Raw genomic sequence first — 12,371 nt, forward strand, 5'->3', positions numbered from 1 at the left:
GATTCTGTGGTAGTGTTTTGAGTTTAATTGATGCTGAAATTCATTTGTGTAACCGATGTTTTTAAGATGCACAGTTAATAGCAAAAACAGAGTAGGTATTTATTATTTTGACTAAAGAGGTTTTGTTAATTTTCCTTATCTTTTAGCTGAATCTCCAAGTCAAAACATAGTGGTTTTTGTTACATGGACAGGACACTTGAGTGCATTAGACACTGAAGAGATGACTGTGGAACAATCAGCAAACTTATGAAGTCTGACTGAGCCATTAAAATAATCCAGGGTTTTATCATCCCTTCTGGTCCCAAAGTTTCCTGGCCCAAATTCCTGACAGCAATATGCAAAGAGAAGGCCAGCCTTGCTTGCAGAAATTCTTCCTAGGCTTTTATACTGGATATAGTGCATGTAATGGACACAACCTCAGGATTTTAGCTACAGCCTGGTGAAGACGACTTGCTTCATCATTCAGAGCAACCAGACAGAAATAACAGTTTGGAATTTTTTGAGTGATATAAACATGACTGTATGATACAAATTTGTGTATGTGGTTTCAGGAAATTTTTATTTAACAGTAGAAAATGGAATAAGTCAGGCTGAAGATCAATGTAAGACGAGCTAACATGATAAGATCTCTTAGAAAGTAACTGAGGTCTCCAAAGCCAATATCTTAAGACTTCTACAGAACAGGGTAGACAAAAGACTAGAAACAGACATTGCCAGTGGACTAATTAAATGATGAGTCATGTGCATTTTTTCATCTGCAGCATCACACCAAGACACTTTCCTGTAGAAAGGCTGAAGAAGCCAAGTAGAAAGGAATGGGACAATGAAGACTATTCCTACCAATGCCCATTGCATGACTTTACTCAGCTATATATATTGGTATTTTGATTTGACGAAGCCTTCAGAGAAGGACAAATTACCAAGAATTCCCTACAGGGTAACTGTGCTATAACACAATCGAGGACTAATTGCTCACCCCACCATAATATGTTCATCTAACCAGCATTTCTGAAGCATCTTAGACCCGGCCCTTCCTGTCTTCTTTTCTGAAGTAGCTTGGAGCCTCTCTCCAGACTCCCTATGCCCTTTAGTCCTCACACACATGCTTTTACTTTCTGACTACTTCAGATACCTATATCCCAACCTGCAGTACATTCCAGTTATTCCTGAGTGACCATCATCAGGACCAAGCACCCTCCTCCCCCAAATCCTTCTAACCCCCATTTCTTGCAAAACCCTATCTTCCCTAAGCCCTCAAATGCATCTTCCTGATCCTCCACTCTTGACTCAGCCACAGGTACCAGCACCCATCAGCAGCTAGCTGGCCTCTGGCACCCCTCCCTACATACCCCTTTCCTCGCCAACAAAATTCTTGTGCTATACACAACCACAGGGGACTCTTCCCTTCATCTAAGCAAGCAAATGAAGGATTGCAATTTATTGGGGTTTCTGGAGCTCCTCCTAAGTTGCACTATTTTCCCTCCTACACCCACCTAGACAAAAGCGGAGGATGACCTCAGTTTAAGTGCTCTCACATGTGCTATGCTTGCACCACCTTGGGCTTTATGTTGCATGGAAAGGAAGCTGTGCAAGTCCTCCACAACACAGCTACAGGACCAGCTGCTGCCCAGAACATCCCATAGCTTTAGGCAGCTGGCACACTGCCCATCTCCAGGCTACATGAGTATGGGGGTGGGAAACACCAATGGAAATAAGTAAGTAGGATGGTACTCGTGACTAAACACAGACATCAGTAGTAACAGTAGCTACCCTGTGCTCCTTTTTTGGCCACTGTGAAAGAAACAAGAACCCCCTAAAATGTGAATGGAGAGAAACATGCATCTTTCACACTAAAGTAGACATCTGAAACAATGCAGACAACTAACTCCCTATGAAAGTCTCTCCCTGGCACTGGGAGCAATTCTGAGCCAAGAGGCTCAGCTGCAGCCATCAACGTTACAGATGAGTAAAATTAGCTGAGGTGAATCCCGCCATCCTGCCTGGTGAACTCCACCACAGCGTATTTTAGATTGCTCGTTGGCAGACTGATGTTTCAGCATAAACATAAATGTACTTCGGGGAATGGTATTTCCGATGAGGCAGAGGAAGATTTTCATTTCAGTTTAAGTGAAACGACTAGGGAGTTCACTGTAATGTTATCCTCCCCTGGTGATAAAAAAAGATAGTGTAGCCATAACAATTCTTCAGCATCTATGAGGTTTTTCCAAAGTCCTCGGCTGCAGAAGCTGAGACCTCTCTGCAGATTTGGGCAAAGACAGAGTCACTAACAGAGCTGTGCTTTCGTGGGGGTGCTTGGGGAGGGGCCTGTCAGGGCACCCCTTCCCTCTGGTTTCTGTTTGGTCACCCCATCCCTTCCATGCACACCTGGGACATCAGGTCAGCCCGTCTGCAGCAGTGAACACCACCTTGATCGGTTTGTGCTTATAAAATGAGGGGAGCACAAGGGAATCTGGCAGAAATTGTACCAGCTAACCCCAACAGAAAGACAGGTCTGTCTCTGTGCTCAGCACAGACCTGGAACTTCAGTTGGACCTTTTGTAACCCCTCAAAGTCCAGGCAAACATCTCCCTCATCCAAGGACAGGCTGGTTTGGTTTTCGTCTTTTAATCAATTCTGCCCTTGCTGTGCGAGTTCCTGTCTCTGCGATGGAGATCTCTGCAGGGCTCTGCCCACTTTTATTACCAGCAGAATCGACTATTGTCACGCACTCTACATAGGGACTATATTTGGGCACCTTATAATTGCCCGGTTTGAATGTATTACACCACGATCTCCTCTGATGCCTTTCTCTCCCTGTGGGTAACTCCAGCCATGGATTTTTCAAAACAACAAACCTCGGTTCCTTGAAGGACAACTTTTGAGAAATGGGGCAATGTGCAATCAAAGGAGAGAGACAGGAACCAATAGGCTTGGTGTTAAAACAAGAAGCCTGCTGCTATCCTCAGGGAAGGGTCCTTCACTTCGTATATCCCTATTTTCTCTTGCTCTGTCAAAATCTGAGTTGATGAAAAGCAGCTGAGAGTCCTTGCCACCACGGCAGTTTTTCATCACTCTGCAAGACTCAGCCCAATGTGAAGAAATTATTTTGTTTTCTCCCAGCTTCAGGCAGTTTGAAGCTTGAATATGAAAGAAAAAGCAGGAAGTCTAACATGGGGAAAGGAAACGGGTATTTGTATGGCTTGATAGCTCCTAATTAGCTTTGTAATATTTAAACAGTGCCCAAAAGCATTGCCAGAACCCTTTCTGCAAATATAAATGGATGCATAAATGAATCTTCCCTTTGAAATAAGAACAACGTATGCAAATGGAACAGAACTGTTCCCATCTAGATGGCTGGCTGGCTGACTGAAAACTGAGGGTTCATTTTAAAGTGTAGATTTGCCGGTCACTCCTCCCTCAGGGCCATGCAAGCAAACCTGCATCTGGAAAAGGCTGCCTTCTGACAAGGTCAGCACTTGAGAACCCCCACATTTTACATAGAATAATTTTCCCTTTAAAAAAACAAGCAAATAAAGCCTAGCTTTCCCAGTGGAAGTCTTGAAAGCAGCACAGTATCTTCCAGTCAACCGGTTTTATAATCAATAGCTCTACAGCATGAAATAGCTCGCTAATCAAGTGCTTCATAGACGAGCAGACTTTGTGCTAACACGCATCCAGGACGTGTACACTTGCACATGCAATTTTAACGCTCAGTGCTAATGTAAGGAACAGCATTTCCAGCCTGGCTAAGCCTGTGTGCGCGCTACGGCACAGCGAGCAGTGTGGTTATGCTGCCATCAAGTGGACAAGCATCCGACAGATTACTGAATTTTAAATGTCTTCCAGGAATGGTAAAGATAACTGTATTTCAGGGCCATATTAAAGTTTTTGGAACATGACGAACGTCTGCAGTTGCCAGCTGGTAAATTATGCATTTGCAGATTAATGGCACAGATTCAACGGTAAACACTCCCAGGATCTCTGGCCATATCTGGCCAATCTTCAGTTGCCATAATAACACAGGAAAAATCTGTTTGTACACTCTTCAGGTGTATGACCACATCGTATTTAAAACCTCAAATTATATCAGATGCCTGGTAGCCCTAGTGATAGCGAAAGTGGCTTGGGGTCCTTTAAAAATGATGGCGAGGATGGGGCTCCAAGGAGCCTAGCCCTCATGATGACACAGAAAGATTTTTCAGTATCTACAAGCTGATAGAAAATCATGAAAAATTCCCAGTGAATTGCTGGCCAAAAGTTCAGTTGTGGCCCAAAGGTTTAGGTTTAGTGAGCATGCTCTACTTCACACAAATTCGGGGGAAAAAAAAGGCAGACTCGGAGCTTTCTACTGGCATCCTACAATAAAGTTTATCAGAGCTTCTGTATTTACAGCCAATCCCCCCGAGTGAAAAAATGCAGCTCACCAAGACATTTTGGTTCTCTTAGCCTGAAAAGGTTGCTTAAATCACTGTCCCCATTCTTGAGAACAGTTTTATGGAGTAAATGAGTTTTATGCTTTTTACAACCTTTATTTCTCAGATAAGATAAATTAAATAGCTTTTAAGCCTTTAAAGGGAAAGAATCAACTTTTTGCCTCCATTCACAAAGCCATTTTCTATACAGATTAGGGAAATATGAGGTATATTTGCTAGTGCTTTTTTACTAAAAAAGAAATTAAAGGAAAAATTTAAAAGTGGCGATACAGACAATACTCCCCTCTAGGGGCGGAAACAGAATTTGCAACGTTCAATTCAGCAGTGTAATATTTGTAAACCACATTAGCGAAATAAAACAAATAGGGCCTACCAAATCAAAGACAACCAGAATTAAGTAAGTCGTTCCCTGCAGAGGACGCTGCTGCCTATGAAATCGGCCTAAAGAGCATGTTGTGTTCCTATATTCATGCAGAAGGGTTTTAATACTGCACGTATATAGAAGCCCATTTATTAGATTTCTCTGGCAACATATATCCCATCAACTTCTGACCTAGACAACGTATCATCAAATGCAATATGCGAAGAATACATTTTTCTTTATAAGGAAACATACGTATCATGAAAATGTACGTACTGGCAAGTGCTAAAGCTGGAAGTTTGCTCAGCTGATCATACTTGGTATATTTGGAAGTCAAATAAGATGGAAGGTCAGCATCGGCTCGGCTGCTTTCCTCCTCTTCATTCAGGCAGCCAGATGCGAGGTTGCAAAAGCAATTCAGGCATCTCTGTCAACGACAGAGGGTCCAATCCTCCCTGCACGGATTACTCCTACGTACAGTCTGGGAAGCTCGCAATTCCTCCTTGGAAACGAGGGGAATGCAGAGATAACAGAGGGTTGCCTCCACACCCCCAAATCTTGAGAACCGAGTAAGCCTGGTGAGAGCTACAGGAGAGGGGGCTCAAGCCCTGGCTAAGACCCAGTACCTTCAACCAGCGCACCACCGCCAAGACAAGCATCCCCCCGCTCAGAAAGCCCAATGTCCTGTCTTCTCATGGACAGCCGTGCTGTGTAGCACCAACGAGCTGTTACCGTCGCGGGGACTTGCACAGGGCTGGGCGGCAGCTGAAGGCTCCGGCTGCATGCCACAGCCACCTCTGCCCAGGCTGGGACCGGAGCCTCAAGCCACCTCGCGGCCGAGCATCGCTCGCGCTGCTGAAACGCCCATCACGAAAAGCTGCTACCCCTAAAGTAGCACAGCTCCGTGCACATTACAAAAGCCGTCTCCTGACTTGTGTTTAAATGGAGTAACATAGACAGTCCTTTATTTTTAAAGTTATTACTTGCAATAGTGGAAGGCGAGCTATTTAAAAAGCTTTGCCCTCCATTTCTTATCACATACATCATGGATAGTGGGAATTTATTTCCACACACATGCACACCCACACACAATACTCTACCAAAAAAAAAAAAAAAAAGTTATGTTGCATGTTTTTTTAGGTTACAAAAGCATTCTGTGTCTTTCCGTAGCCTACAAAAACATCCATCTCAAAGAGTCTTCCCCCTGTGAAAACCAGGGGAAAAGGGACTGAGTGGGATGATGAGAAAGCCTGTGTCAAACCCAGATCTTTCTCCAGCTGCGTATGCTGAGCAGGGCACTGATTTTTCCTCAATATACCTATAGCCTGTGGCACCTAATGTGACAGTACTCTGCCATGGTTTCAGGAGAGGCACCTCCACAGAAGGACTCGGGTTGGGCTGCAAGCTCACCTAGGTCTCGCTGACCCAGGCCTCGCTGCGCTGCCCCGGGTGGCTCAGCTCACTGCCTCACCCGTCGGTGAAACTCACGTTTCTTTAACACCGCAAAACCCACTGCTTGCATGGGAATAGCATGCCAGCTGCGAATCTGCCACACGCTGTCATGTTTCGCACCAGGCTGACCGCTAGCCCGGTCTGGACCTTACTTACACAAGTGATGTACACAGATAATCAGGAATTTCCTCTCCAGCGGTCTCTGGAGTTGTACAGTGTAGTCCTAGAGGCAGTGAGACTGGTTCTGAGGTCAGCATTACCAGTATTTTTGTGAAATACAGGTTTCTCTGATAGTTATTCTGGCTTGTATTCATTTAAGCATGTATGTGTATCCTCACATTGTTTCAGGAGTTTACTACTGTGGAGACCACTAACTTGGGGCTAGGAAGAACCGCAATACACATAGCAGAAGAGAAAATGAGATGTTTTCTTCTTTCTTTTAAACACAACCTCTATCACGTCCAAGTCTTTTTAGCACTAGTGCAGTTATAACTGTGATGGTCTAAAGCTGTAAGGATTTATGTAAGGATACATTACTTCTCCTAAATCTCTTTTCCTTGCAAAAGAAGAGATCTAAGGCTAGGGCCTAAATAGATAAATAAAACAGGTTGGAAACGCCTGAAACACAACCTGGGAAGCTCCAGGTGCCTGCGTACGAAAGCGTAATCCCCCCACGCCCCGACAAGTCTTAACCACTCGGCGCCGGGGCTCGCCCTCCCAACGTGCGGCAGCGGGTGGCTGCCGGCTTGGCCCTACAGAGCCGGCCCCACAGCAGGACGGGGCGCCGGTGGGAGCTCAGGTCCCCCTGCCCTTTACTGGGGGCTGCCTGCTGAAAAATCGGGCATCTCAGCACCTAACCTCAGGCTCCCGAGCATTTTTTGGGGTCTCAGGTACCACTCTGGGCTTGTACGTGAAAAGTTCAGAATAACACTTTGCTGCTCGGTAGGTTTTCCCTTTCATTTCTTTTTCAAGTGCTGTCCGTATGACTATGCTCTTGGAGAAAACCCTGTTGAAGAGAGACGTCAGTCTTAATTACTACAAGCTAATTACCTTTAATGAGCAAATTGCCGTACATCGATGTGGGATTTGGCCTGAGAAGAATTTCAGACAATCCTCTCACATCACCGATACTACACCTTATATCTAGGTTACACAATAATGAAGCTTGACAGTATCCTTTAATCTGATGAGGAGCACGACCCTGAAGATCTGAGACACCGATTTGCTTCTCTGCCAATATAATGTGCTGGCTTTGTCTTCAGGAAAGTACTTGCTAAAGCAGCTTCACAGTGCTGCTAGCTTATTTCATTTATCCCTATGATGATTTGCCTTTTAGCACTATTAATGAAATCGAAAAAATAATAATAAAAGCTCCAAAAGCTCAAGATGTACTGCCCCAGAACAAGATCTCAGTTTCTGGCCTTGGAGACAGTTCTCCCGCAATCAGCACTGCAGTTGCAAATACAAACAGTAAGAGAGAACAGTTCTTCATAAAAATACTGGACTGAATCATCAAATCTGTTGAGAATAAGCCTTCCATTTAATCAAAGGAAATATTTAAGCACTAGCAGTATTCAGAAGCTACAAATTAATTGGTACTTGTAGGCAGCGATTATGCTTTCCGCTTTTCTTGATAGTCACATAAATATGTGTGAAAGATTGGTTGCCCGGCTCTACTACAAGTGGGGGAAGTGGCTCTCCCCACAAGTACTTGCAGAGCTAGTTGGGAATCGGCATCAAAAGAAATCGATCCCGGTTATTACCTCATGGTATACAGCAGGGTGCCATCATCCTCCAGGCGCAGAAGTTTGTTTGGGGTTGTCATGTTGTGAGCAATAGACTTCTTGCCATTGTGGAAAAAAGTGTCCGGGGTCCAAATCTTGCTGGCGAGCAGGTTGTTAAGAGGGAGGCGTTGCATCGGTCCTTTGAATCGCAGCCTTTCGTCCTTCCAGCTTTGTCGGAAAAAAACGTCAATGGTGTATTCCTGGCACAAACAAACAGTCAAGGTATTGCAGGGTCTGAACAGAAGCGATGGTTCCAAAAATGACTTCAGCAAAGTAAATACAATGGAGTTGCCAGCCACATGATCAAACTTACCATTTCTGTGTCTGACACAGGACCAAAACTGGTAACATAGATGTCTGTTTTCACCTGAGTTATTCTCTCTGTAATAAATACAGGCTCTGAGTTAGTAATTGCTTTAAGATGCAAATACGTGCTTCTGATGCATTTATGTGTTAACAATTTCTGAATCACTCAAAAATCCCCAAAAGCTTGAAATTAAGAAGATGCTTGAGGAGGAATTTCATCCCTGATCAAATGCAGTTGTTGACCTTTGGGAGCTCAGGCTCTCTTCTTATACTAAGTGGAAAGAAACAGGCCCTTCAAGGGTGCAATTCCTCTGACTGACAGTTTTTGGTCACAGAATCATAGAATGGTTTGGGTTGGAAAGGACCTTAAAGATCATATAGTTCCAACTCCCCTGCCATGGGCAGGCATACCTTCCACTAGACCAGATTGCTCAAAGCCCCGTCCAACCTGGCCTTCAACACTTCCAAGGATGGGGCATCCACAACCTCTCTGGACAGCCTGTTCCAGTGTCTCGCCACCCTCACAGTAAAGAATTTCTTCCTAATAACTAATCCTAATAACTACCCTTTTTCAGTTAAAACCATTACCCCTCATCCTATCACTACGCTCCCTGATAAAGAGTCCCTCCTCCATCTTTTCTGTAGGCCCCCTTCAAGCACTGGAAGGCTGCTGTAAGGTCTCGCCGGAGCCTTCTCTTCTCCAGGCTGAGCAACCCCAACTCTCTCAGCCTGTCCTCACAGGGTAGGTGCTCCAGCCCCCTGATCATCCTTGTGGCCCTCCTCTGGACCCGTTTTAGCTGGTCTATGTCTGTCTTCTGCTGGGGACCCCAGAGCTGAACACAAGACCCACAAGATCAGAGAGGGAGAATCACTTCCCTCAGTCTGCTGGCCACGCTTCTTTTGATGCGGCCAAGGATGCGACTGGTTTTCTGGGCTGTGAGCGCACTTTGCCAGCTCATATTCGATACCTATCATAGGATGCGATGAAGTGGATCTTGGAAGGACCTATGCCACTCTGCTGGCATTTCATACATCTATATTATAGATGTCCAAAGTTAGGTGTAATTAATTCTACCCTCAAGACTCTAAGTCCTTCTGGCATCTTTTCAAATCAGGACTAATTTAATTTAAGGGCAGAAATTTCAGAAGTTTGTTACATAAGATATGAGCATCGAGCCCTATTTTCAAGCATCTCTGTGTAAAGTGAGAGGAGAAGGAGAGAAAGGGATGAAAGCAATGTGTTGGTCTCAGAAGAGGAAGGGGTGGGGGTAGCCAGATTAAAAAAGGGCCAGGAAGAAACATAACAGATGGTTTACACATGGGTAGAAGATGAGAGAAATCTGGGGGATAGAGAACTGAAGGAGGGCTCAACAAGGTTAGGATGGCAAACAACTATTCACATGTTATGGTTTTAAAATAGCTGCTGTAAAGGTTATCAAAATGACATATCAATACAGATTTGCTGTAGCTGTCTAAAAATGGATGGTTCGAGGATCTGTTTTTAGCAGATTTTTGTCACTGGCATAATTTTATACATGCTGACCAGTGAGGGAACCTTGCAGCAGCCTGCTAGCACCCTGTCTCGCTCACCTTAGGGAGTACCAGAAAGAAAAGAAACCCAAACTGTATTCAATTACAGAAAAAATGCATCACACAAGCTCTCCTAACACAACCTCAGATGACCTCAATGACTGAAAGACGACAACTTTCAGGGACTTTTGAATTGTTCCCCATTTGCCAGGAGACAAATGTGCTTTTTTGGGCTTCATTTAGCTAATGAAACACAACTCTCGCGTCAAGACCAACGCCGACAGCCGGCATCCGTTCGGGAGGGCATCATTGTAGATGATGGTCCCCCACAGGGAACATGTTATCCTACCTCCCAGTCCCGGGCGCAGTCGGTTGTCATAGCCGTCCAGCAGACCGTCCAAGATCCTGGTGAATATGGTGATGTTATCATTGGCGTCCTCTTTTCCCGATGCCGTTGGCGTTTGCGAGAAGCTGTTTTAGGCAAACGAAAAGAAATGCATCAGGACCATACCTGCCACAAGGGACTTCAGTCTCACGGGAACTTTGCGACGGAGCCTCTGAGCCTCTGCCCTCTCCCGCAGCTCCAGCTGAGCGGCACGGGGAGCTGTGGCAATCTCACCCCTGCTCCGAGCAATCATAAGTAGGAGGAGGACAGAAGGAAGGACCCGTGCCATGGAGGTACAGCCCCGGGGCACTGGACTGGGGAATGCCTCGGCCCACTGACCCTCTTGCCATAACGGCACAGGGACATCCCAGTCCCCAGCGCTGCCCTGCCCCACCTCAGCCCCACCGCTTCCCCAGCACTGGCCTGTCTCCATCCCCTGCAGGGAGCAAGGCAGCTCATGGGCCCAGCAAAAGCTGTTACTGTTTTTTTCCCCGGTTAGCTCTCCAGTCCTCGGGAACTGCATCAGGCGGCAGAGGAGCTGCGAAGCAGCAAGGGTTTGCCTGGGGACACCCCTTCAAGTCTGCCTGAAGGGACTCTTTGCCCTTACCTGCCAAACAGCTTCTAGTTTCCACAGTTTACGTAATTTGTTGCCAGAACAAAGGATGAACTCCAACCTTATTTGAGGATAATGAACTTCCACTGCATTCAAAAATCCCACCCCAGATCACTGGAGTATCCGAAAAAACATACTGCAGTACAGAAAACGCAGTTCTTCATTCCTCCTCTCTCTTTTACATAAATTAGTCCTCCCTTGTAATATGCAAATAACAGCAATGTGTAGTGGGCCTCATTCCATATCTTTTGGGCCAGATTTGTTTTTATTCTGCGCTTTTTTATTTCATCATTTTATCCGTGGCTCAGACCTAGGCAGCTGCTCACAGCACAACTATAATTTGCATTTTTAAGCACATTTGATTTTTATTCAAAGGTGCTTAGTAGAATCCGCTGCCTACTAATGCCTTTGCTTACCTAAAGAACAGACACGTAAGTTTATCCATAGGCATGCCTCACCGGCAGCAAGCAATGAGCATCTCTTAAGAGAGCAAGGTTGCTCACACTCGGTGCTTATTCAAGTTTCAGTCTCTGCTGAAACCGCCAACAAATGCTCCAGCTGCGACAGGGCACATGGCCCCGGCAGGAGCCGTACCCTGCCTCGTGCACCCTGCCAGCAGACAGGAATCACTGACGCTCCAACAACCTGAACTCGACGTGAGCCAGTCACCCGGAGATAAAAAAAAAATTAAAGATCCATGTTTATCTACTACCAGTCCCCAGGGAAATAAATCAGCAAATAAATAGAGAACCTCCAAGCATCCCTCTGAACAGCTTCCCTTGCCGAATGCTTGTAACACCTGCGTTAGGCTTACCTAACAGAACAGGGCTTAAACAAAGAAAAACAAGGGACATCAACCTGGTTTTACCTGCACAAGGTTTGCACTAACGGGACCTTGCTGACACCCCTGTAACGGGTCTGGAAGTTTTAGCGACAAGACACCTGGCTGAGGGTGAGCTGCTGGTGGCCTCATAGCCCCCCACGGACATGGGGACCCCCAGTCCTGCTCCTGTTCCCTTTACAGCGTGAATGCTTCTGCTGGAAAAGGAAAGGATTGCAAAGCCTCCCAGGAGAGGGGAGCGAGGCTGGGCTGCGGGAGCGCTGGTCTGACTCCCAGCGATGCCAAAGCCCACGCAAACGCCTGGCGAGGAGGCTCCTCGCAGCACGCCTGCTGTCGGCACTGCTGCCACCCTCAACACGCCCAACGCTGGAGAGCCCGAGGCCACCAGGGACCTTCCCTTTGCGGCAGGTGGAGGCATAGCCGCGAATCTCACCCACTTTTCAGGCCGTCCCATCTCTCCGTGGTCAAAAGACCAAATTAATTCTGTTTTCTATGCTGTGACCACAACATCTAGCGAGTAACTGAGGCAGACACCATCGCGGACACGTTTGGCTACAATGACAGACAGTTCACCCAGTGGATGCAAACTGATTACCGAAACGTTACACACCCTTGCAGGCCAGACCGTTCAAGACAAAAGACTGTATACTTTTTTGTCAATCATAA

The 12,371-nt window shown here is 46.0% G+C and overlaps 1 protein-coding gene across 1 annotated transcript in view; it reads right to left on the minus strand.

Moving 5' to 3' along the window:
- GABRA5 (gamma-aminobutyric acid (GABA) A receptor, alpha 5) overlaps nt 1-12,123 on the minus strand; it is a 50,093-nt gene extending 37,970 nt beyond the window's left edge. The window contains exons 1-4 of the mRNA XM_010283215.1: nt 11,759-12,123; nt 10,216-10,337; nt 8,344-8,411; nt 8,010-8,230 (exon numbers count right to left, since the gene is read on the minus strand). Coding sequence (XP_010281517.1) covers nt 8,010-8,230; nt 8,344-8,411; nt 10,216-10,337; nt 11,759-12,123 — 776 coding nt within the window. The remainder of the gene's footprint in view (nt 1-8,009; nt 8,231-8,343; nt 8,412-10,215; nt 10,338-11,758) is intronic.
- Nucleotides 12,124-12,371: the final 248 nt, after the last annotated feature.

This window comes from Phaethon lepturus, unplaced genomic scaffold (assembly GCF_000687285.1).
Source record: "Phaethon lepturus isolate BGI_N335 unplaced genomic scaffold, ASM68728v1 scaffold8773, whole genome shotgun sequence".
Taxonomy (NCBI): domain Eukaryota; kingdom Metazoa; phylum Chordata; class Aves; order Phaethontiformes; family Phaethontidae; genus Phaethon; species Phaethon lepturus.